This window comes from Nyctereutes procyonoides, unplaced genomic scaffold, assembly GCF_905146905.1.
Source record: "Nyctereutes procyonoides isolate TBG_1078 unplaced genomic scaffold, NYPRO_anot_genome, whole genome shotgun sequence".
In the NCBI taxonomy this organism is placed as follows: domain Eukaryota; kingdom Metazoa; phylum Chordata; class Mammalia; order Carnivora; family Canidae; genus Nyctereutes; species Nyctereutes procyonoides.
Window position 1 is genome coordinate 42,498,639 of NW_026575133.1, and position 26,730 is coordinate 42,525,368.

The following is a 26,730-nucleotide window of genomic DNA, read 5'->3' on the forward strand; positions in this document are numbered from 1 at the left end:
AATATCAACTGCCTGAGCATTAAAAAAAAAGAAAGAAAGAAAGAAATGGTTAAGTCCTGTGTGGAAAGGGGAAAGGAAGAGAAAATTTTGCATAAGGACCTAATAAAAGATTAAAATATAAATGGAAGCGCATAATACAATCCTTTATAGAAAGACCCAATATTTTCTACTGTAAATTTCACTCCAAATTATTCAATAAGAGAACTAGACAAGATAATTTTATATTTTATTTAGAAAAATAAATGAACAGAAATGGCAATAAAAATTTTTGAAAAAGTTTGTACATCAGAATAGTCAGTAGGAGGGACCACAATGTGTCATCATGTAGCTGCTGAGGAATTGACTGGGGGTGGGGTGTGCAGGGTGGGGATGGGGGGTGGGGGGAGGGGGATTGGCTATTTTATGAAAGATTGGGCTCCAACTGAGAACTGTTCTCGCCTGTTTCCTGAATTGCAAAAGTGTTTTTGAAAGTATTCTCAAATATGGCCTCTAGCTGAAGTCCCAGCTTGATGAATTTCTGGTTGTCCTGGAAAGGCAAAGACAAAAATGAGAATGGCCATTGCACTGAGCTTAGGCTCACCATGTTTTGTAGAATCTAGAACTTCATTTTACACTATATCAAATGTTAAGTGAGAATTAATACAGTTAAGGGTGCTTTGTTCCCTGATAGCTTGATCATTTCTCTTTATCATTTCTCTAATTCTTCATCAGAGCCTTATCGATTAATTTTTTAAATATACTAATTGCTTGATTTTCGAACACAGCACCATTGACTTGCAACACTACAATATGGTACAGAAAGGGGTTCATGGAGCCCCCCCTCTCTCCCTCACCCCTTAAGATAATCCTTGTTTACTTTTTGATATAGCACTAAGAAATTCGGAAGTAATCCAAGATTTTGAAATTTGAGAAATTTGATTTGGCAGCTTCTTTTAAAGGAGAGAAACACTAGTGGCCTCTATAATGCACTTTGAGCCGCAGAGAGACCTGGGTGTCCTGGTTCCTGCGGTGATGCCCCTCCTTGCCTCATGGCCCTGTGGGTTTTGCCTGTAAGCAACCTCCCATGCTCCGCATCCGGGCTGCAGCACTGGGAACCAGTGGTGCTAGGGAGATGCCCAGGCGTGAGGGCGAGGCCCCTGTCCACACATTCCCGAAGGCCCGGATGCCAGGGCAGGTGCACAGAGGCACCAGCAACTGCGCATGCTCATACTCTATGCCTGGCACCCAATCTCCCTCGGCTGATTCCCTTAGTCTGGTTGAGTAAGGATAGGAACCCAGGACAAAGGTGGAGACTTCGGGGACATGCACAGAGCTACCCAGGTTTAGGGGGGAAAATGATCTTCCATTTCTTTTTTTTTTTATTTTATTGGAGTTCAACTTGCCAACATATTGCATAACACCCAGTGCTCATCCCATCAAGTGCCCCCCTCAGTACCCATCACCCAGTCACCCCACCCCCTGCCCACCTCTTTCTACCACCCCTTGTTCATTACCCACCATTTGCTTCGACGTGGATGGAACTGGAGGGTATTATGCTGAGTGAAATAAGTCAATCAGAGAAGGACAAAAATTATATGGTCTCATTCGTTTGGAGAATATAAAAAATAGCAAAAGGGAATAAAGGGGAAAGGAGAGAAAATGAGTGGGAAATATCAGAGAGGGAGACAGAACATGAGAGACTGCTCTTCCATTTCTTGCAGAAGGCAATAGGTCTGCAGTCCACTGCTCTCTGTGGGTGAAAACTGAGTACCTAGGAGCAAGTAAATGCTGAGGTCCTAAGATGATGTCTGCAAGGACACCTAGTGTATTGTTATTTTCCCCACCTTAGACTGCAGGGCTTCTAGAATACTTCCAGAGTTTGCACTTGTGTGGCTTAAACAGGATGAGGGAAACGGTAACATTTAGCTGATACAAGAAGAATAAATGGCAAGGGAGCTTAACTCAAAGAAAGAGGGAGCCCCTTACCTTGTAAAATGTCCTGTGGTTCTGAAAGATGAGGCACATGTCCCGTACAAACCCTTCCACATGGAGGTACAGTTTCATATTCAGCTTTTTCTTGATTTTGTTTAGCCACATGGGCTTCTTTGGGCCATGAGATGCCCCTCTACTCTGCTGACAAAAAAAAGTGCCGAGGGCAGGCTGTTAGCGCCATTCCAAGTCTATCCTCCCCAAATTCCTATGTTGAAATCCTAACCCCCAGTGTGATGGTATTAGGAGGTCAGGCCTTTGGGAGATGATTAGATTGTGAGGATAAGTCTCATGAATGGGATTAGTGCCCTTATAAAAACGACCCCAGAGAGCTCTCTCCCTCTCCTTCCACCACCTGAGGACACTAAAAGAAGTTGGCAGTCTGCAGGATCACACTGGCACGCTGACCTCAGACTTTCAGCCTCCAGAGCTGGGAAGAATAAATGTCTGCTGTTTGAGGTGCCCTGGCTCTAGTACTTTGTGGTAGCAGCCTAAATGGCCAAGCATTGAGTAAGCGGACTCTGACATCCATCAACAAGACAAGGATAATGACAATTGGACCCGTTGGAACCATATCACAAATTTGACAATGCCAGTTTTGGGCTTTGTTGTCTTCACTTACGTAATGCGGTTTTGAGGCAAAAAAGACGCTTTTTGAACAGCAGTAGACCTTCAAGAGGACAAATTCACATTTCTGCAAAAGATAAATGAGATTTTATTTTTTTATTTTTTAGATTGTATTTATTTATTCATAATAGACACAGAGAGAGAGGCAGACACAGGCAGAGGGAGAAGCAGGCCCCATGCTGGGAGCTCAATGTGGGACTCGACCCTGGGACTCCAGGATCGCCCCCCGGGCCAAAGGCAGGCTCCAAACCACTGAGCCACCCAGGGATCCCCGATAGATGAGATTTTAAGTGATGAGCAGCTTGGAGAGGATGAAATGTAAATATGCTCGGAGGGAATGCACAGCTCCCAAACCTGTGGCCTATGACAAAACACAGAAAGGGCATTTTCTTTGGAACACAAATTGTAGTTGTAGGTCTGTGATCAAAGCACACGGGGGACAGCAGTTTGCCCTTGGGCATCATCCCTCCAGCCCCTGCAAGGCGGTGCTTCTTCTCTCAAGTCCACAGAAAAGAGAAGACTTCAGGTTTACATTTCAACTCACCAACTGTTCCTCAGGTACCATCCGCCTCTTTAGGACCTCAGATGCCTGGTGACATAATTGGCTTTGTGGACACTTTTTCTGAAGAGCCTTTATCCTGCAGAAGATGCAACTCCATGGGTCCCTGAGAGGTTGGGCACAAGATCAGCAGAGGTAGGTTGTCTGTGACTCAGCCACTGTTTCTACAGCTGCTAAAGGCTTCTGTTCAGGAATGACGGGTGGTTTCCACATTGTACCCAACTTCTCTCTTGGACACTCCTCTGCATTAAAGCCCCATTTGGGCACAGTTTCCAGACACCCCTCCCGTTAATCATGGTAGTGGGGCTGACAGTTTGCTGAGTGAGCTGCCATGGTGGGTGACAGTCTTTCATTCATCTCAAAACTTAGAGTTCTCATCTGAGCCACTGTGGGCTCAGTAATGATCCCTGCCTATTAAAAATTGAGGATTGGAGATCAGTACCTTCAGTACTGGAGTCTTGGGCCTCACTGAGCCATCAGACCATAGTAAAAGCAAACCAGCTCTTGCTTCTCAACTTAGCAGAATAAGCACAGAGCACAGAGCTACAGGCATCCTCTCCTCCAGCACTGCCATATCTGGACCTAGAATCTCTGCTGCAGAAATTTCTTAGAAAGGAACTCTATGGACAGAGTAGTTCAGACATCTGCCATTTGCTCCTAGATTCATTGTCCATTGTCCTCTGCCAGGATCCCTATGCTGAAGGGCTCTCAATAGTCAAGCGGATACACCCTCTCTCCTAGATATGTCATTTGTCCCTCTCCTTGACTACTCCAGTGCTTGCTCAAGGGGTCCATTCCTAAGTACGTGTGGTGTGAGCATGGGGACTATACATGGGCTCAGCAATAGAGCAGATCTGTCTTCTGCCCCTGCAGATTGCGCATCTGTAGAGCTTTATGCAGAATCCCTGAGATGACATTATTTCCTGGGAACTACCGGCTGGAACAGGTGGATTACATTAGACTCTTCCACCCCGAAGGGCAATGCCCTGTCTTCAGAGGGACAGACACAATCCTGGTAGAAATCATCCACCCGCCCTGGCCATAGCAATGCTGTCTATACTATACTCACGGGATGCCTTATCTATCTCCATGTTAATTCCACATCCCATCATCTCTGACCAAAGATACATTTTAGGGCAAAGGAAATGCAGCATTAATGGCCATCTGAAGGCTCAGCAGAGTTCCAGATTTGTCAACTTTTTATGTTCCCATAGTAGGTAGTATATGCTTTAAACCAGCAGCTAATGTATGGTGTCATAACCCCATCAAAGTGCATGGGTGTCTGGGAACCAAGTGGGGGTTATGGGAGTGACACCTTTCTAGTGTTTCCCATTAATCTATTGCTGCTAGCGCCATTAAAAAACTCTGGATCATATTTCTGGATCCTGATACTTTAAGACGCTGCTCTCTCTGCATCAAGACACATACAACCAGAGACAAACTGCAGGCTGAATGCACATGGTAGGAGGATCTGTGCCATAGGAAGGAAGGGCAAGAGGGGTCCAGTCTCACTGACCTGTTAGCATCTATATGGTGGATGTGGCATGTCTCATGAAAGGACTTTGGACAAGTATCACAGCAGAACAGCTTTCCGGGTCCACGGCAAACCTCACATATATTTGAGTTTTCTGGCTAGAAGGGGAATAATGCAGACATCACAGGAATCAGTGAGACCCTGGAAGCTCAGCACATTTGAGATTCTAGAACACAGGACCTTTGCTTGTACCCAGCTGACACTTTTAAATTTTTCTCATCAAAATATTAAGGAACAACACTGAGTGAAGATTTTAGAAGATATTCTGATCTGTAGCGAAGTTTGGGAGGAAAGGGCCTTTAAGACCATTAAAGTTTTCTTTATTGAGACACATTCTGACACAAATGAGCAATAACCACAAAAAAGGATGAGTTAAAGATAATCTGAGAAATTTATTATTTGGCTCAGAGATATAATACAGTGTCTTATCTAGCTGTCTACATTCATCATCTACATTGACTTGTTGAAGAGTAATTTACTGAGAATTTAATATAACGGATTATACTTCTGACATATCACCGCATCCTATTTTCTTGGCCATAAGCTCCTCATGATTTGAAGGTCCTGGAGAAGAGTTCCTGCACTGTGGACTCCGTGACTGGAGGGCTCCTGGGCCTGTGACAGTACCTCTGGGGTGGAAAGATGTGGCCACAGATGGCCAGGTAGTTGCCAGGGAAGACAGAGCTCTTGGCTCTGGGAGCCTGTGGGAAGATGTTCTATGATTTAGTTCGATATATAAGGTGTGGAGATGCCATCTCCAAATGGTCAGGGATTGTGATAACAGTGACCACCACAACTGAAGGCCATACCCTCATTTTCTAAGCACATAGAAAACCCTGGTGGAAGGGCCCACAAAATTCGTTGATACTGGATCAATCTCAATATGTGGGACCTTTAACTAAATTTAACTTCATTTAATGATATTAAGCATTTGATAGTGTTTTATCTAAGTATTGTGGAGTAACGAACACATGTAACAAACACTAGAATTAATAGACCGAAATAAGACTTGATCAAGGAATGAGCCCATGTTGGGTAAAAGAAATACATTTTTTTCCCTGCTGTTTTTTGTGTATGTGTCTATGTAATAATCTACGTGGCAATAACATGTGAATCCCTACGTGCTACAATTTCTTTGTAAGATGGTTGTGTGCCTGGCCTGGAAAAATGACCAGAAGGATGAGCACCGGGCTCCTCTTCTGGGGCCACCTGAACAGCAAGAGAGCCAATTGAGGAAGACTGTGTGGTGGGGAAACATTTCATCCAGCTCTACACCTAGATGAAAAGATGAAAATATCTTGTCTATATCATGGGCTGGAGGAAGGATTTACATCCTCGTGTGACAATCTAGGTACAAAATAATGCACAAAGCGAGTGAGCATGAGAGAGCATGAGAAAGCATAAGCCAGGGAAGGGACAGCAGGAGAGGGAGAGGCAGGCTCGATTAGGAGGAAGTCTGATATGGGGCTTGATGCCAGGACCCTGAGATCAGGACTTGAGCTGAAGGCAGGTGCTTAGCCAACTGAGCCACCCAGGCACCCCAATACTCTGCTTCTTTTTTTCAGATATTCAATTCATCACCAGTCCTGCTGATCCCATTTTTCAAATATCCCACCTCCTTCTCAGTGTTTCTGTGAGGTCCAAGGCCATGAGGATGCAGAGGCCCTTCTAGCAACACTGTCTTACTAGCCAAAGAACAGCAGCCTGCTTTTTGGGTTCTAAATGGTAATAGAATATCATCCTTGCGCCCAATGTGCTGATGTGAAAAAGAAGAGACACAAAAATCACACATAAGAGGAAATTCTAGGTTCTTGTGTTTTGCCCATGCTCTCCCTTTATTGAAAGGCAAAATTTAAGGAATAGGTTGCCAGGGTCATCCCTGGACACATCCCTACATGGGCCATGTAAACATTTTTCTCTTTTGTCAGAACAGATGACACTCATTGATGCTGACCAATGCTGGGTCAAGGTTTCTGGACCATCATCTTACAAAGTGCACTGTAGACAGGCCCTGAGAAAGAATGAATAAACATGCCGATCCAGTGTTGGAAAGCTCATGGTCTGGGAAGCCCATATGTAACCTTGACACATATCTCTTTAACCTTTTTAGTAAGAAATTTGTCCTTTTGCTTGACAGTAGTTCTCAACCTGATGTACGATAGAATTATCTGGAGGGCTTTAAAAAAATCCTGATGCCCGAGGCCCCATCCTCAGAGATTCAATTAATCACATGTGAGTTTGGTTGTTTGCTTCACCAGGGCGGGGACATAGGCAGTAGGTTTTAAACATTCCCCAGATGGCTTTCAGGTCCAGTCATTCATGGAGACCTCTGGCTTCAAAAGCAGTGGTTTCTGGATCAGCAGAAGCAGCACCCATTGAACAGCAGTGGCCCACAACTTTGTGCATTAAAACCAGCGAGGAGCTTTGGAAAATACTGACCATAACATCAGAACCTCCAGCTGATTGCCCTGTGCAGCCAAGGTTGGGAGCCCAAGATCGAGAGGGATTTCTCCCAGCAAAGCCTGGGAGCTGTGAGTACAGTCATTATCAGCCTACGACATCAGTCACAGAAAGGTTATGAAAAGGAGTGAGGACATTCTTGTTAGAAGAATTGCCTTCTTATCACAGAGGGCTTGGTTGTGAGCTGCAAGAAATAACCCTCCATGTCCATTCCAGTTCTCAGAAAATTTGCACAGACCCCAGAGATGAGAGATATTCTAATACTCAAGGGTCCCACCTCCAGCAGAGGAATGGGAGTGGTGTGGATGCATCTAGATCGTGCTGCACAATGCATTTGCTAGAAGGCCAGAGGGCACAGCAACCCTTTTCTATCCCCTCTTGGTAGGCATCCTGTATCAGTACAGCTGCTCATCATTCTATAGTGAGAGGTTCCCCCTGGAGTTGTGCAAAAAAGGTGACTGTGCCTAAAACATGGATCTTGTTGCAATGAAAGCAATCAAAGTGTGATTCAGCTTAAATGGAGGGGCCATCTGTGATGTTGGCCAACTTTAAAGCAAGGCCTATGGGATCAGAAGGGTCTGCACATAATCGAGCTCTAGCCAAGCAATTTGAGTAAAAATGTTTGTGATTTGCTAGCTTCAGTCTTAGCCAGCTCAGTACCCTGGTGGCTCCCTTGAGACGGACTCCAGGGTTTCCACAAAGGACCCTGCAGCTACTTCTCTGCAGTCTCCACCTGCCCCGTGTACATTTCTCAGCAGGACTCATGACAGGGTCCACCCCTGTACTTGCCAGCTTAGCCCACCCAGCCTGTTCCTTCTGGCTGATGCTTCAAACCATCTGAGCTATCTTGGAGTGCGTGTTTGTGGTCTTCCTTCCCTCCCTTTTCCCCTTCTTTAAAATGCTGCGATTCTCCCAAATGTGCTCCTTACCCCTAATTTGCAGGCCAGCCTTGGCTATTACCACTTTAAGTCCTGGCTCTAGAGACCCCAGTAGTCTAGTCCTCTGACTCCCATACTCACTTTTGAGGGGAAATAAGGAAACAGGAAGGTTTCCCTGAACAAATGGAAAGGAGACTTTCATGCAGAGACACCAGCTCCCAAATCAGCTCCCAAATCAGCTCCCTGGTGTGGGTCACGCGTCTGCCATTCTCTGCTCATCACACACAGTGGTGCCCTCCAACTGAGTGTGCAGGTGTAGCAGGGAAACGCAGCAATGACACAGGTAATGTACGGAGGGATAAGGCCTGGATTATTCTGGGGTCACGGGTGAGGGAGTTAGTACTTACATAAGGGTCAAAAAAGTTGTTGCTGGATCCCTGGGTGGCGCTGTGGTTTAGCGCCTGCCTTTGGCCCAGGGTGCCATACTGGAGACCCCGGATCGAATTCCACGTCGGGCTCCCCGTGCATGGAGCCTGCTTCTCCCTCTGCCTGTGTCTCTGCCTCTCTCTCTCTCTCTGTGACTATCATAAATAAATAAAAATTAAAAAAAAAAAGTTGTTGCTGCTAGACTGAAAAGAGAGAAAGATTGAGTGACAATATTGAATATGATTTTTCATTAACCACACATTTAAGCAAACTTCTTTACGTAAAGGATTCATGCCATGGCCCTCCCTTTGTTTCATAGCTGTGTTTATAAACAGGGTCTGGATGGCTAACTGGAGAATGAGGAAACATGAAATTATATGTCCCCGACGGTTTGGCCCAATGCAAGTTTTCTTTTCTGGCTATCAGACCCAAAGCAGGCCTTTCTGAGCCGGTCCTGAATTCTACAGATAGAGTTGGAGCTGCAATGAGGGAATCAGCCTGAGGATTAAATGTCCACAGCCCCCAGCAACCACAGCGCCCAGAGTCCTGGATGCCGTGCAGGTGTCCTAGAGAATCCCTCTGCCTTCTGCAGCTCACCCAGGGCATAGCCCTGAAAAGAAAATGGGTCTAAGGTCCCCAGTCCTGTACCACTTCTTCCTGAAGCTAAGCACCTCTCCACTTTGTCCTGAATCCCAAAAGCTTGCATTGACCTTGGATATCTGTGGACTGACTTGGCCTCATTCAGCCTGGAACCATGCCTGCCTCTGCTTCTACCTCCAGTCCGAGGCAGTGAGGCCACAGATAAGCCACTCAGTATGATCCCAAGCACAATGACCTGAAAGACAGGTACATCACTGCCTGCCTCTCAGCGTGGCCTAGAACCCCCCACCCCACCCCAACAGTTATTGTCCCACATTAGACAACGAAGTTGAAACAATCCTTTGGGTCTCTTGCTTTGGTCTCCTGCGTGCGGCCACTGGCCAAGCATAAGTTTAGGGCTCAGTGTGTGCTCCACAGGTGTTTGTTGAATGGATACAAAAGTGCACAAACACATGAACAAGTCGTCACTTAGGAGAGGAGTTTTCTTCGCAGCCAGTAAATGATCAGCTCGGAGTTTTCGGTTTTATTATCTCGGGACACCTCAGCTATCACCATCGGGTTAAACAGGAATCTTATGAGCAGGAAAACTGCAAGCAGCACCACCTGTCATTTGATGGCACAGGGAATAGAAGCCTAGGGGCCGGGAAGGAAGAGACTCTGGAGAGATGCTCTGAGAACTGAGGTAGTCACACCTTAAGAGCTGTAAGCCCAGAGGCACCTGAGAGGCATCTGTGATGAAGGGAGATGGCCAACTCCCCTGATTAACCCACACTGAGTTACCCTTGACTCCCTAGCACTGGGCAGAGATGTTTGCTCTTAATGAACAGAGCAAATAGTGTGTCTTTCTCTAGAAAATCCAGTGGATGCAAGCTCCGGCGACTAAGTCTCTAGCATAAAGTCAGTGGAGCAGTTAGCCCCAGAAGCCAGCTTTGTGAAGACTGTGACTTTTTGGTGCAGCAGAGGTAGACCAAAGTCACATCTCTGGGAGGTTAGAAAAATGAAGTTCTTCTATCTGCCTGTGCCCCACACAGTTTCTCCCTCACACTCACTCTTGGAGAGGCCAATGGAAGATGTCAACTATCCCACCTCCTTCCTTGGAATCCATGCAGCATCGAAACCACTGGTTCATGAACTCCGCATGTGACTTTGAAGGAAAGAGAATTCACCTCCATAGATGGAACTAAGGTTTGCAAAGCCCCTCTGGTGAAGCCTGATGTTTTCACTCCCAAACCATCTCCCTGGTGTGGCGTCTCCACAAAGCAGAAGATCTTCCAGGTCAGCAGTGTCTCACCCACACACACCAGTCTTCCGATCTCCCTCCTCTCTAAGGTGATATCTCCATAAAGGAAAGGAATGTTCCCTTAAAGAAGGATCCCTTGAAGAAGGACTCAGTGTGAATGTGCCTGTGTGCATGTGAAGGAGAGGAAAGATACAAAAGAAAGGGAGAGACTGTGACAGGGGTGGTTTGCTCCACCAGGTGACATATGGCTATTATTCATCCTAAGGGGGTGAGACATAGGCCGAAAGTCATGTGATAATTACCTTTCTTCTTTTTCTTCTTCTTGGCGGGTCTGGTAGGTATTTATTCTGAAAGAGAAATGGGATTAATGCTACGATGGGTCCTTGTTTCTACTCTGCAAGCTTGGTATTCCCAGCTGCCTTCCAGATATATCCCACTATCAACATAAATTCAAGGAGTCTTCATGGAAAAGATGCCCCTCTCCAAATCTGTAACACACTCTTCTCTCTTGCCAGGCTCAGCTTTAAGGTAAGCTTTAAAAACCACATCCTCTCTTACTTTCCTCATAGCCTTGCCGGTTTTCCCTTCCTGATGTCTGCTACACTCACTGCTTCCTTTTCCATCCCCCAGGACCCCTCTAGCTTGTGACTTTATACCTGACATACTACAGCTACTCCACTGGCACATACCTGCTGAGTGATGGACAAGGAGCAGGCCCCATCAGTGGCCCCAGGCACACAAAGATGTCTAGGGCTTTGCGGAGACAAGTGGGAAGAGCCCCCATGATAGAGTGGGTAGGGATGATGAAGTGTGAACTGTGCTCTCACAGAGTATTTTGGGGTTCAGAGATGGGTCAGTGTGGTAGGCTCTAATGGCCACCACAGATGGTCAGATCCCAAACCACAGACCTCTGAATTATTTTAAGTGGTAAAAAGGTGTAATTTAATTAAGGATCTTGCAATGGGGAAATCATTCTGATGATCTCTATGGGGCCAATGTAATGACGCGCATCCTCTTGCCAGAGAGGCCAGAGGGTCAGTGTGAGTAGTAGGAAAGGTAATGACAGAACACGAGGTTGGAGTGATGTCAGGAAGGGCCTTCAGCCCAGGAATGCAGGCAGCTTCCAGAAGCTGAAAAAAGCAAGGAGCAAATTCCCCCTGGAAGGCTCCAGAGAGAACCAGCCCTGCCCACACTTGAGTCCAGTTAAAGTGATTTCAGACTTCTAGCCTCCAGAACTGTTAAGATAATGGATTTGTGGTGTGTGTGTGTGTGTGTGTGTGTGTGTGTGTGTGTGGTGTTTTAAGCCACCCAGGTTGTAAAGAATTGTTACAGCAGCCACAGGAAGCAAGTGTAGTGAGTGTGTGCTGTTGGAGCTGGGCCTTGGAGGCTGGGCGAGGGTGCATCAGGCACAGAGGCCGTGAAGGTCGTGTGAGGTCTTCGTGGCTGCCAGCACTCCACCTTCCAGCCCATCTTGCATGCTCTGAGCAGATTAATACTTCTAAAGCAGTGTTTCACCGGTGTTAGTCCCTAACTCAACCACACCCACCCGCCCTCCCCCGCCCCCGCCACCCTCATGATCTCTCCATGCCTGCAGAAGTGTCTAGACTCCTTCCTCCAGCCTCAAGATGTCTTCCATCAGCCCAACCCCTGTATTTAACCTTATTACCCTTATTTCCTGACAAATCATGGGCAGGATTTTCATGCCATCCTTTCTCTGTAGAATGCCTCCTTCCCACATTTTTGCTCATCAGGACCATTCTTTCAAGACTCAGCTCAGTGCACACTGTTCCATGAAAGTGTCCTTAACCTCAAGGCCGGAAATGACCTTCCCTCCCCAGAGCCACTGCACGTCTTCCTGCCGGAGCCCCTCCTTAGAGCACCGCCAGGCTTGCAGTCCTGTGGTGATGAGGCTGGTGTGCTGCCTGCTGCGTGAAGGAGGTGCTGTGACCATGCAGCCTTCCTCCTACATGGCTGGGGCTCAGACCTTATAGTCCCTGTGGCTTTAGATGTGTCTCAATAGATATTTGCAGAACAAAGAGCTTTTCTTTATCATTAGAACAGCACAAGGAAGGGCCCTCTGGGTCAAGTGAAAGAGTCAGAACGCTCAAGTTCATCTTCAACAGAGACCCAGTCCATTTTGTCCACATCAGGGGTCCAAAGGAGGCATTTTGGGAGGTGGGTAGAGGGATAGGGTAACTGGGGGGACAGGTAATTGGGTGATGGGCATTAAAGAAGGCGTGTGATGTGATGAGCGCTGGGTATTATATGTAAACTGATGAATTATTGAACTCTACATCTGAAACTAATGATGTGCTCTATGTTGGCTAATTGAATTTAAATAAAAAAAACAGATGCAATTTATCTATATTCTCTTCCATGAATGAATTTCAGAAGGCGATCAAAAGAAATAATGTTGGGACACCTGAGTGGGTCAGTGGTTGAGCATCTGCCTTTGGCTCAGGACGTGATCCTGGGGGTCCTGGAATCTAGTCCTGCATCAGGCTCCCCGGAGGGAGCCTGCTTCTCCCTCTGCCTATGTCTCTGCCTCTCTCTCATGAATAAATAAATATTTTTAAAAAGAAAAAGAAAAGAAATAATATTAAAACTTTCTGTAATCCAGGAAACACCCATGCCAATGGGTTATCTTCAGATACATGTAGTTCTATTTTGCTACTTTAAACATTGGCCTCCAAAGTCTAAGACCCCCGCTCCCCACTTAAATGCTTACCTGGGACCACATTACATAGGGGTGATTATTCATGGCCCCATCAGGGCCATAGTTTACTGTCCTACCTTCAAAAGGATAAGAGTTCATGCATTTAGAGGATGAAGCTGTACCATAAAGCAGCCAAGATGCTTCTGAGCGCAATGTTAGACCTGGGCAAGACCCTTGATTTAAGCCACTTGTCCTTGGAATACCTCAATCAGGTTTTTCAGGGGAAATCCGCCACATCTCACACTCATCTTCCAGTTCTTGGATCGTGAGTGGTTTCCTTCAACTTCAAATTCCCTGAGAGTGAACCAGCTTCCATTCTCACCCTTTATACACTTCTCTGAGGTTCCTATGAAACCAAAACAAGGAGTTGCCAGGGAGCGGCGCTCTCCCCCGCCGACCGTGGAATCCCCAGAATGTGACCTGGCCATGGATCTGGCCCACCCATCTTGGGCCCAGAAACTACAGCAGGAAAGCTGAGATCCTCCTCAGGGGCCCCAGAAGCAGCTCAGAAGGCAAGGGCAGGAGGGGAATTCCTGCCCTGTGTGCAACGTCTTTGACCTTTGTGCACACGTCTTTGACCTTTGTGCAATGAGGACAATAATTAGCACCAACATTTATTTTTAAAATGTATTTCACTGTATTCAAAAGAGAAAAAAAACTGAACGGTTCTGAAAATGAATGAGCAAGATTCTTTTCCTCTACTTCTGTGAGAGCCAGGATGAGTTTCAGAGGGGGCAAATGAAGCCGACAGGTGGCCATGTGGCAGCTGTCACCACAGCCACATCTGCCTCCTCTTGTACAATGTCGGTCATCCAGCTAATGGCAATCAATTATTTCTCATATTTTGGGGGTGCTTGCATAGCTCAGTCAGTTGAGCATTTGTCTCCTGATTTTGGCTCAGGTCAGGATCTCAGGGTCATGAGATTGAGCCCTGTGTTGGGCTCCACACTGAGCATGGATCTGCTTGGAATCCTCTCTCTCCCTCTGCCCCTTCCCCCTCTTTCCCTCTCTCTCTCTCTCTTAAAAAAATTATTTCTCATATTTTGGACTCATTGCTACTTTATGGGAAAAGTATTATAGAAATGTCATTAAGTGGGAAAAGTATTATAGAAATGTCATCAAGTGGGAAAAGTTAAATTACACATCTGCAATACGGTTACAGAGCAAACACTGATACTTGTTGGTGCCTAAAGAACTGTATTTGGGGAGGGGAGAATCAATTATGGCAGAGGAACATTTGTACTATACTTTAACAGTTATGAATTGCAAAATATTTCATATCTGTCATTTCATTTTTTTCCCCTTATAATAACACAGCGAGGCAAAGTTTTATTATTATTCCCATTTTGTACAGGAGGAAGTTCAGGATAAGAGACAGTAGCAATTTGGCCCAGATGAGACAGACACCTGTGGTATCCCTGAAGCTCAAATCTGGGTTGTCTAATTCTAAATACTATGCTCCTCCCCACTAACACAAGGCCACACAGAAGAATGGGGCTGTGAAGGTTGTTACCAGATTACTCAACGTGTACATTTTCCACCCTCATGTTGAAGTACTTGATCTTGCATTGGGTGCTGGATAGGCATCTTGTGGACATTTTCCATGGGGAGAGGAGAGATGCTCTGTTACATGTAAGCATGGAAATGCCATCCTTGCTCCAGCCTATCTAGGATGCTGGGCAGAAAAGAGCTAACAGGGCAGACAGCAGGCTGCTCTCTTTAGGAAGATTTATTTGCAAGGTTGGCTCTTGGCTGGCATTGGGGAACGTGCATTTGGGGAGTGGTCCCACCATTCCCAGAACTTAAAAGAGTGTCTCACTGTCTGAAGCTGTTTATATAAGCAATATAAATAGTTTATGACGAACACTTGCTTTCCTTCTGGGCATCTGGAATTTTGGTGTGTGCTAGGCAGAGGACACTTACGTGACTAACCCCTGATAAAATCCTGGCCTCCAAGACTGGGGGCAGCCTCTCTGGTAGATGGCATTTCACACATGTTGCTACAATTCATTGCTAGAGAATTAAGTATATCCTGTGTGACTCTACCAGGAAAGACTCCTGGAAACTGGCACCTGGCTTCCTTTGGACTTTGTTTTGTGTGTCTTTTCCTTCCTTGATTTTGCCTTGTACCCTTTCAATCTAATAAATCATCACCATGCGTTCACTATATGCTGAGTACTACAAATCCTCCTAGTGAATCATCAAACCTAAGGATGGTCTTGGGAGATTTCCAACACAGGTGTCTACTCCTTGAACAATATGTTATTCACACAGGTATGTTTTATTTGAAAAGCACAGAAGATCATGAAACCCACCTTGTTTCATTTTCTCCTTATATAAAATCCCCTTTGCCTCTCCACAGGTCACAGGAAGTTCTGGACGGTGAAAATCCATGTGTGTATCTCTGGGAATTCTTGGACCTGCAAAGAAGCATCATTTTTTTTTTCCATTCCATCTTTCTCTACATCTGTGCACTGTTTGACCTCATCCAACTTGAGATCTTTCTTTTATAACTTAAAATGTGTGGGAGAGCTTTTCCCCATGAACTGATTACTCTTCCGGGTCTTTCTTCTATGGCAGATTAGGTGCATGAAGATAACATCATTCTCCAAAACCCTATGTTAATAGCCTTGTGTGGAGGTGTCTGAATCTCTAAATTTGTTGATCACAACTCGTCATTGTGCAGTGATTTTTCTCCTGCCATATTGCTGCTTTGGAGTTAAAATCTCATAGCTGGAGATAAAACCTCATTTTTTAATTTATCTCCTTGCTTGAGTAATCAGCTGTTGGACAGAAAGCAGGATTGCAATAGGGCACCTGGCAGGGGCGCTTCTCCTTGCTTGTCTTCTCTCCTTGCTCTCTGCTTTTGCACTTCTCCTTCATGTGAGTTTTCTCTGTGGCTACAAAGGAAACTCAGGGTGGAATGTGCTAGAACTGAAAATTACTCAGGGCGGGAGCCTCTGTACAACCTTTGGGAGGGGCTCTGGGATCTGATTCTGCCGAAGCAGGTTTTGCAAGTCTTGAACTTAAGAAGCAGTAGCATCCGCTCCTGCCCTTCTGACTAACACTGAGGGGGATTCATTAAAGACACATTCTGGGGCTTCTCTCTGGAATGGAAAGGGTGGATGGCCATGGTCCTTTCAGAGTTAGTTCTGTTAGAGCTGGGATGAGCCTAGAAGTCACTCAGTCTAATTCATCCACCACCCACCAATTCACAGAGAAGGAAATTGAGGCAAAACCCCCCACAAATGATAATCCAATGTCACACAACCAAAGGAAGTTTGGGAATTAGGACATAGGTCTTATATTAACACCCAGGGTTCCCATTAATGGGCAACCTATGGTTCTCCACAATGGGGGCAAGAGAAGGGCCAGCTAAATATCATGAATGTCATACCTTTTATTATTTTTTTTATGTTTACTTCTTCGAAAGTTATCAGTGTAGGTAAAGAAGCCCTGTACAGGCCCAAGGATGCCTGGAGTCCCTCAGATCAACTGGCTAATCAATGGATGGGTGTTATACCATCTTGCCTTGTTGTTGAAATTAATCAGGGCCAATGAATATCCTAACATTTGTTACTTGCTCTAAAAGCCAATTAAGAAAATTGACTTACCACTCAAAACACGGAGTATAAAATAAGAATTTAAAAATTACCTCTTTTTCTGCCTCTTCTCAAAGGCCCAGTGTTGGTTGTTTTTCTCCCTGAGAAAGTTAAAAAAATGCAAATGTCTATTGTTTATAACATTATATTGCAAATAGTAGTGTTTTACAAAAACACTATTCAAATGTAACTTTTTAGAAGCCTGTCTAGTACTTTAAGAAAAATAGCAAATATGTGAATGAATCAGGAGTCAGGAACTTTTTCCTGTAAATGGTCAGATAGTAAATACTTAAGGTAGATAATTGCTGTTATGGCTACTCAAACCTGCTGTTGTATTATGAAAGCACCATGGATAATATGGAAATGAAAAGATGTGGCTGTGTCCCAATAAAACTTGATTTACAAACAGCCAGTGGGCTGGATTTGTCCTTCAGGCCACAATTTGCTGAACCCTGGCCTAGACTTAGTTACAAAGATGATACTTGACTGAGAGTCATCCTATATTTCTTTTACTATTATCTCCAAATAGGTTTGAACCAGGGGTTTGTGGATTTCTGAAGCAAATGGATGAGAAGAATAGTGAAGTTAGACATCTACTGAGTGCTTCTTGTGTGTCAAGAACTATCCTTAGACCTTGCCTCCATTAACTTACTTCATCCCTAGAACAAATATCCAACAGGAAGTAATACTCTCCTCATTTTACAGATGAGAAAAATCAATGCTCAGAGATAATAATACAGATTAAATGAAGGTGTGGAGGATTTCCTTTGATAAAGAGACAGAAATAAAAGTCAGTAATACAAGGTCTCAAGGGAGATTTCATGGTGGAATCTACCAGTCAGATAGCTACCCAAAACCCTAAACTTAAAAGAAGATTTTTGTGCTGAAGGTGGTGGCAAAAATGAACAGAGTTCAAAACAACTCAATGAAGGGGAACTTAACAGAAATTGATGCCCACGTTCTAAAAGATGTAGGGTTAGAGATAGCACAAAGCGTTGACTTAAAAAATGTTCCAGAAGAACGTAGTATCTGATTAATGTGTTGATTGTGTCCAAAAAAAGAGTGAGTCATGTCCATGTCCATGTCTGGGTATGCCATTACTCAAAAGTGTTTGAATGTTGAAGTCAGGGACACACACTGGATGCTTTTTCTTTCTAAAGGTCTGTGCCCATGGCTGGCATCCTTGGGTACTAATTTTGATAGTTCAGGTCTCAGGAGAAAATCTCCAGATACTCAACCATAATTGGTCTTTCCTCTAAACAGATTATAATCAGATGAGGCTAGAAAGGATTTTTTCCTTCAACCAAGCACAAAATGCCTTCATTCTGGGGGCTTTTCCTATTACAATTACCCAAAGGATTTTTTAAATCCCATCAAGATAAAAATGGACCCATGAGATAGTTATTGATGATTCCTGTTCCAAGAGGAATCACATCCCAAGGTCATGCATATTCTACCCTACAACGTATTACCCTTCAGAAGTTTACCAAGATATTACAGAGGTACACTGAAGGGAGAGATTCCCAGACGTGCGTAAAAGAATCATAAGCATGGCTATTGATACTAAAGACTTAAGACATGTAAAATAGGGAAAATGTAGATCGCAAATAAATACACAAGATTTCTTTAAAAATTGCTCTGCATTGTTGAGTTCCAAAGAACTGTGCCAAGTATAGTAGTTAGTATGGTTGCCAGGTGTAAAACGTCACCCACGCAAGTGTGACTCTCTGTGGAAGAGCCCTCTCCTATCATTCATGGTGCTGAAGTGGTAGGTATACCCAGGAAAACAAGTCAGCTCTGGCTTACTCTCCTCCCTCCTCCCTCCTTTCTCTATCCTCTCTCTCTTTTCCTGCAAGGATCAAGGCCCACGGTCTCGTGAGAAGACCCTTGTGCTCTCTGCTTTCTTCTTGCTCTCTATGTCCTCTCCTTTCCCATGAGGTAACCAAACTTAAACCCTAGCCCTGGTTATAATCTGAGTATGTTGAGCAGTAGTCATTATTGGAAAACATACATTCTCTTCCTCTCAGTTTCCCTCTGTTTAAATCCTCTTGGGACTAGTGTGTGAGTTAGACTCTTTGTTCATCCAAAACACAGGATATGAAGCTCAATCTGAGGCTGAGATGGGCCTTGGAGGGAAGTCAAGCTATTATTATTTATTTTACTTTATAGATGAGTAAACTGAGGCAGAACAGGTAAAGCGACACACTCAAGTCCACACAATTACCTCATGTCATGGAACATCAGGAAGAACAGCCACATCACTTGTGAGTTACACAGTGTTTCATGGCTACAACTACTTCCAGCCCTGAACGTTATCAGTTCAGCAGAGGCAGCACTGTGGTGGCACTTGGGCCCCAGTTTCTGATTGTAGATTCATCACCAAATTACTTTTTTGTGGTATTATCATCTCTCTCTCTGTCACATTCTGGAATTGACTAAATCTGATATATTTCTCAATAGTACAGCTACATAAAGCAATAGGGAAGCAGGCTTGTTACTAAAAGCATGTAATAGAACATGAGAATTTAGATGTTTAGTTGCTGAAAATGGAAAATGTATACTTTTTTTTTAATTAAAAAATTGTTTTTACCTTTTGGTTTGCCTCTGTTCCATAGGGCTCTGCTACTTAGACTTTGGATTCTATGTCTGCCTCTCCTTCTCACTGAGAAAACAAAAATATAAAAAATGCAGCTCACATGCTAGTAAACAGCCAATGCATCAATGAAGAAATCAAAGAAGAAATAAAAAATACATAGAAACAAATAGAAATGAAGACACAACAGTCTAAAACAGTCCTTGGGACAAAGTAAAAGGAGTTCTAAGAGGGAAATTTATAGTAAAAAAGAATACCTTAAGAAACAAGAAAACTCTCAAATACATAATATAACCTTATACCTAAAGGAACTAGAAAAAAGAACAAACAAAACCCAAAGTTAGTGGAAGGAAAGAAATAATAAAGATCAGATCAGATATAAATGACATAGAGACAAAAAAAAAAAACAGTTGAAAATACTAATGAAACAAAGAGCTAGTTCTTTGAAAAGGTTCTTTGAAAAGCAAAATGAACAAACCTTTAGTGAGACCCAAGGAAAAAAAAGAGCAGAAAAAGAATCAGAAATGAAAGGAGAAATAAGAATAAACACCACAGAAAAACAAAGGATTATAAGAGAATGCTACAAAAAATTATATGCTAATGCATTGGACAACCTACAAGAAATGGACAAATTCCTAGAAACACACAATCTTCCAAAATTGAATTAGGAAGAAGTAGAAAATCCAGACTTATTACTAATAATGAAATTGAATTGACAAAAAACAAAAACAAAAACAAAAAACCTCCCAACAATCAAAAGTCTAGAACCAGATGGATTCACAGGTGACTTCTTCCAAACTTTTAAAGAAGAGTTAATGCCTGTTCTTTTCAAACTATTTCAAGAAAATAGAAGAGGAAGGAAAGCTTCCAGATATAGTCTATTGTCTATGAGGCCAGCATTACCCTCAAAACCAAAGACTAAAAAGAGAGAGAGAGAGAGAGAGAGAGAGAGAGAAAAGAAGAAGAAGAAGAAGAAGAAGAAGAAGAAGAAGAAGAAGAAGAAGAAGAAGAAAGAAAGTAAAGGGAAGAGAACTACAGGCTACTATCCCTGATGAACATAGATACAAAAATCCTTAACAATATATTAGCAAACTGCATTCAACAGTACATTAGAAGTATCACTCACCATGACCAAGTGAAACTTATTCTAGAAATGCAAGGATGATTCAATATTTGCCATCCAACCAATGTGATACGCCACATCAACAGAATGAAGGATAAAAATCATGTGATTATTTCAAGAGGCAGAAAATGCATTTGAAAAATTCAACAATCCATTATGATAAAAACTCTCAACAAAGAGAGTCTATAGGAAACATACCTCCGCATAATAAAGGCCATATATGAAAAACTTACAGCGAATATCATACTCAGTGGTGAAAAACTGAGAGCATTTTTTTTAAGATCAGGAATAAGAGAAGGATGTCCACTCTCACCTCTTTTGTTCAACATAGGACTGGAAGTCCTAGCCACAGAAGTCAGACAAGAAAAAGAAATAGAAGGCATTCAGACTGGTAAGGAAGAAGCTAAACTACCATTATTTACAGTTGACATATACCAGCCATAGAAAGCCCTAAAGATTCCACATTAAAAACTATTAGAAGGACAAATAAATTCAGTAAAGTAGAGGCTGTAAATTAATACATAGACATTGATTGCATTTCTATACACTAACAATGAAGTAGGGAAAGAGAAATTAAGAAAGCAACACCATTAGCTAGCCTTATTAAAAAGAAAAAAAGACTCAAATTAATAAAATCATGAATGAAAGAGGAAAGATCACAACCAATAGCAAGGAAATACAAACAATTTTAAAAATGTATTATGAGCATTTATATGCCAATAAATTAGGCAATCTAGAAAAAAATGGATGCATTTCTGGAAAACCACGAATTACCAAAACTGGAACAGGAAGAAATAGAAAACCTGAACAGACCAATAACTAGGGAGGAAATTGAAGCAGTCATCAAAAACCTCCCAAGACACAAAAGTCCAGGGCCAGACGCCTTCCCAGGGGAATTATAACAAATGTTTAAAGAAGAAATAACACCTATTCTACTAAAGCTGTTCTGAAAGATAGAAAGAGATGGAATACTTCCAAACCCATTCTGAGGCCAGCATCACCTTAATTCCAAAACCAGACAAAGACCCCACCAAAAAGGAGACTTATAGACCAATATCCCTGATGAACACAGATGCAAAAATTCTCAACAAGATACTAGCCAATAGGATCCAACAGTACATTAAGAAGATTGCTCACCATGACCAAGTGGGATTTATCCCCAGGATGCAAGGCTGGTTCAACACTTGTAATACAAGCAAGGTGATAGATCACATCAACAAGAGAAAAAACAAGAACCATATGATCCTCTCAATAGATACAGAGAAAGCATTTGACAAAATACAGCATCATTCCTGATCAAAACTCTTCAGAGTGTAGGGACAGAGGGAACATTCCTCAACATCTTAAAAGCCATCTACAAAAAGTCCACATCAAATATCATTCTCAATGGGGAAGCACTGGGAGCCTTTCCCCTAAGATCAGGAACAAGACAGGGATGTCCACTCTCACCACTGCTATTCAACATAGTACTGGAAGTCCTAGCCTCAGCAATCAGACAACAAAAAGACATTAAAGGCATTCGAATTGGCAAAGAAGAAGTCAAACTGTCCCTCTTCACCGATGACATGATACTCTACATAGAAAACCCAAAAGACTCCACCCCAAGATTGCTAGAACTCATACAGCAATTTGGCAGTGTGGCAGGATACAAAATCAATGCCCAGAAATCAGTGGCATTTCTATACACTAACAATGAGACTGAAGAAAGAGAAATTAAGGAATCAAACCCATTTACAATTGTACCCAAAAGCCTAAGATACTTAGGAATAAACCTAACCAAAGGGGCAAAAGATCTATATCCTAAAAACTACAGAACACTTCTGAAAGAAGTAGAGGAAGGCACAAAGAGATGGAAAAATATTCCATGCTCATGGATTGGAAGAATTAATATTGTGAAAATGTCGATACTACCAAGGGCAATTTACACATTCAATGCAATCCCTATCAAAATACCATGGACTTTCTTCAGAGAGTTGGAACAAATAATTTTTAGATTTGAGTGGAATCAGAAAAGACCCTGAATAGCCAGGGGAATACTGAAAAAGAAAACCAGAGCCGAGGGCATCACAATGCCAGATTTCAGGTTGTATTACAAAGCTGTGATCATCAAGACAGTGTGGTACTGGCACAAAAACAGACACATAGATCAATGGAACAGAATAGCGAACCCAGAAATGGACCCTCAACTCTATGGTCAACGTTCGACAAAGGAGGAAAGACTATCCACTGGAAAAAGGACAGTCTCTTCAATAAATGTTTCTGAGAAAATTGGACAGCGACGTGCAGAAGAATGAAACTAGACCATTCTCTTACACCATATACAAAGAAAACTCAAAATGGATGAAAGATCTAAATGTGAGACAAAAATCAATCAAAATCCTAGAGGAGAACACAGGCAACACCCTTTTTGAACTTGGCCACAGCAACTTCTTGCAAGATACATCTCTGAAGGCAAGGGAAACAAAAGCAAAAATGAACTATTGGGATGTAATCAAGATAAAGAGCTTCCACACAGCAAAAGAAACAGTCAACAAAACTAAAAGACACCTACAGAATGCGAGAAGATATTTGTAAATGGCCTATCAGATAAAGGGCTAGTATCCAACACCTATAAAGAATTTATTAAACTCAACAGCAAAGAAACAAGCAATCCAATCATGAAATGGGCAAAAGACATGAACAGAAATCTCACAGAGGAAGACATAGACAGGGCCAACAAGCACATGAAAAAATGCTCCACATCACTTGCCATCAGGAAAATACAAATCAAAACCACAATGAGATACCACCTCACACCAGTGAGAATGGGGAACATTAACAAGACAGGAAATAACACTTGTTGGAGAGGATGTGGAGAAAAGGGAACCCTCTTGCACTGTTGGTGGGAATGTGAACTGGTGCAGCCACTCTGGAAAACTGTGTTGGTCCCTCAAAGAGTTAGAAATAGAGCTACCCTGTGACCCAGCAATTGCACTACTGGGGATTTACCCCAAAGATACAGATGTAGTGAAAAGCCGAGTCACCTGCACCCCAATGTTTATAGCAGCAATGTCCACAATAGCTGAACTGTGGAAGGAGCCTTGGTGTCCATTGAAAGATGAATGGATAAAGAAGATGTGGTTTATGTATACAATGGAATATTCCTCAGCCATTAGAAATGACAAATACCCACCATTTGCTTCAATGTGGATGGAACTGGAGGGTATTATGCTGAGTGAAGTAAGTTAATCGGAGAAGAACAAACATTATATGGTTTCACTCATATGGGGAATATAAAAAAATAGTGGAAGGGATTATAGGGGAAAGAAGAGAAAATGAGTGGGAAAAATCAGAGAGGGAGACAGAACATGAGAGACTCTTAACTCTGGGAAACGAATAAGGGGTAGTAGAAGGGGAGGTGGGGTGGGAGGATGGGGTGACTGGGTGATGGACACTGAGGGGGGCACTTGACGGGATGAGCACTGGGTGATATGCTATATGTTGGCAAATCGAACTCCAACAAAATCATATACATCCAAAAAAGGGTAAAAAAAAAAAGCAACTTCACTTATAAGTGTAACAAAAATAACAAAATTCCTAGGAATAAACTTAACCAAGGAGATGAAATACCAATATTATGAAGACTATTGATGAAAGAAATTGAAGATGATGCAAACAAATGGAAAGATATTTCAAGTTCATGGATAAATAAACGTCAAAATGTCCATAGAACTCAATATACAGATTTAATGCAATCTCTATGAAAATGCCAACAACATTTTTCACAGAAATAGAACAAATAATACTAGAATTTGTATGGAACCACAAAAGACCCCAAATAGCCAAAGCAATCTTGAGAAAGAACAACAAAGCTAGAGATATCACACTTCCAGATTTCAAAATATATTACACAAAGCTATAGTAATCAAAACACTATGGTATTGGCAAAGAAACACACATACAGATCAGTGGAATGGAATAGAGAGCCTAGAAATAAACTCATGCTTATATGGTCAATTAATTTATGACAAAAGAGGAAATAATATATACAATGAAGAAAAGACAGTCTCTTCAACAAATGGCTCTGGGAAAACTGGACAGCTACATGCAAAGGAAAGAAACCAGACCACTTTCTTACACTATATGCACAAGTAAACTCAAAATGGATTAAAAACCTAAATTTGAGACCTGAAAACATAAAATTCCTAGAAGAAAACACAGGCAGTAATCTCTTTGACATCAGCCTCAGGAAAATTTTTCTAGATCTGGTTGCTCAGGCAAGGGAAATAAAAGCAAAATAAACTATTGGGACTACATAAAAAAAACCCACAAACTTTTGGACAATGAAAGAAAACATCAATAAAATGAAAAGGCAACCTACTGAATGAGAGAAAATATTCAGAAATGTCATATCCAATAAGAGGTAAATATATAAAATATATAAAGAACTTAAACAATTCAACATTTTAAAAATTGGTTAAAAATGGGTAGAGAATGTGAATAGACATTTTCTCCCAAAGAAAACAGACACATGAAAAGATGTTCAATATCACTAATCATCATGGAAATGCAAATCCAAACCACAATGAGATATCACCTTATACCTATCAGAATGGCTAGTATCAAAAGGATAAGAACTAGAAAGTGTTGGTGAAGATGTGGAGAAAAAAAGCACCCTTGAGCACTATTGTGGGAATGTAAATTGGTGAAGCCACTGTGGAAAATAGTATGGAGGTTCCTCAAAAAATTAAAAATAGAAATGCCATATGATGTAGTAATTCCACTACAGGGCATTTACCCAAAGAAAACAAAATACTAATTCAAAAAGATTTATGCATTCCTGTGTTTACTGTAGCATTATTTACAATAGCCACAATATGAAAGCAATTGAAGCGTTCATTGATAGATGAATGGATAAAGAAGCTGGTGTGTGTGTGTGTGTGTGCATGTGTGTGTGTGTGATGGGATATTACTCAGCCACAAAAAAAGGATAAGATCTGCCATTTGTGACAATATGGATGGCTAAGAAGGTGTTATGCTAAACTAAATAGGTCAGATAGAGAAAGACAAACACCATATAATTCCACTTATACGTGAAATATGAAAAATAAAACAAATGAATAAGCAAATAAATGAAAAGCAGAAACATCCGTACATCTAGAGTACAAACTGATGCCAGAGAGGAGGTAGGGTATGGGCAAAATGGGTGGAGAAGAGTGGGAGAGACAGGCTTCCAGTTACAGAATAAGTCACAGGCATAAAAATTATAGCATTGGGAGTATAATCAAGCCTAAGAGGGTGACTGTATGAGGAACCAGCTACACGCCCACTGACAGTCGAACTGTGAGAAGGCGTGATTCTCATGAGCTTCTCTGGGGAAGGGAGGGGCTCAGGAAGTTTTCTTGAAAGATATTCTGTCCAGAAAGATGATTTGAATGGATGAAATGACCCCAGGAAGGGTGTGGCTTCCCATAAGGGGGAAGTGTTAGGCAATCAGCTGGAACTCCTGCATTAGAGGAACTTCCATGGGGAGATTCTTTCTAAAGAGGGGTTCTTTAAAGAACCCACAAACATGGCTCATGCATCTTCCATATCTGGGAGACACGAAGGACATAGCCCATAAGAGGCCTATTCCTACTCCTTACTTCCTTCTCTCCCCCTCGAATTAGCTAAAAGCACAGATACTGAATAGGGTTAGACAAGAGTGTGGATAAGAGAACAAGCTGGTCTCATCCAACTTCCTCACTACATGTTTTCCAGTTGTAATATTATGTCAGCTCAGGCTTTTATTTTTTTAATTATTTTTAATTAATTTTTTTTCAGCTCAGGCTTTTAACATTGGATGAGTTCATCAGTGCTGCCAAAAGGGACTAGCACAGCTCTGGGGCTTACCTAAGACTTCATCTTTGGGGCAGGAAGAGAACTGTTTCAGAGAGAAGTTTTGAAAAGGAAGTAGAAGGAGCAAAGTGATTTGTGTTTCAATTACCAATTTGAAAACAAAACAAAACAAAACATTACCAATTTCAACATTTTAACAAAGGCTTCACAAAAACTCAGAGGAACAAAATCTTGGACCTAGGGAAGTACAACCTAAGAAATAACTAAGATGATACAGGCAAATATGGAGATAAAATGATAGAGCTGCTAGAAATACATGTATATATTTATATGTTTAAATTTTATTTATATTATTTACATAAATATATGTATGCAATGCATATATAAAATATCAGAGGACCTCAGTTATGTGTGTGTGTGTGTGTGTGTGTGTGTATGAGTGTATAAAATGATGAGATGACAGAAATAATCAGAAGAAATGGAAAGGAAATGTATCCACCTATGTTTTGATGCCGCAAGAAAGAGTCCTGCCACTTCTGAGTGCCATATAAACTTAGTAGCAGTATTTTATACCAGAGGATGTTAAA

General features: G+C 42.4%; 1 protein-coding gene across 3 annotated transcripts in view; it reads right to left on the minus strand.

The window, feature by feature from the left end:
- Positions 1 to 259: 259 nt before the first annotated feature.
- SP100 (SP100 nuclear antigen) overlaps positions 260 to 26,730 on the minus strand; it is a 98,127-nt gene continuing 71,656 nt past the window's right edge. For 2 of the 3 annotated variants that reach the window (XM_055346111.1, XM_055346109.1), the window contains 11 exons: positions 19,201 to 19,272; positions 16,664 to 16,711; positions 15,324 to 15,428; positions 13,212 to 13,354; positions 10,595 to 10,639; positions 8,434 to 8,607; positions 4,671 to 4,786; positions 3,140 to 3,260; positions 2,591 to 2,662; positions 1,966 to 2,112; positions 260 to 526 (listed from right to left, as the gene is read on the minus strand). In XM_055346111.1, the coding sequence (XP_055202086.1) occupies positions 401 to 526; positions 1,966 to 2,112; positions 2,591 to 2,662; positions 3,140 to 3,260; positions 4,671 to 4,786; positions 8,434 to 8,607; positions 10,595 to 10,639; positions 13,212 to 13,354; positions 15,324 to 15,428; positions 16,664 to 16,711; positions 19,201 to 19,272 (1,169 nt within the window). In that variant the 3' untranslated portion in view covers positions 260 to 400. The remainder of the gene's footprint in view (positions 527 to 1,965; positions 2,113 to 2,590; positions 2,663 to 3,139; positions 3,261 to 4,670; positions 4,787 to 8,433; positions 8,608 to 10,594; positions 10,640 to 13,211; positions 13,355 to 15,323; positions 15,429 to 16,663; positions 16,712 to 19,200; positions 19,273 to 26,730) is intronic. The other variant, XM_055346110.1, reaches the window with a different exon arrangement.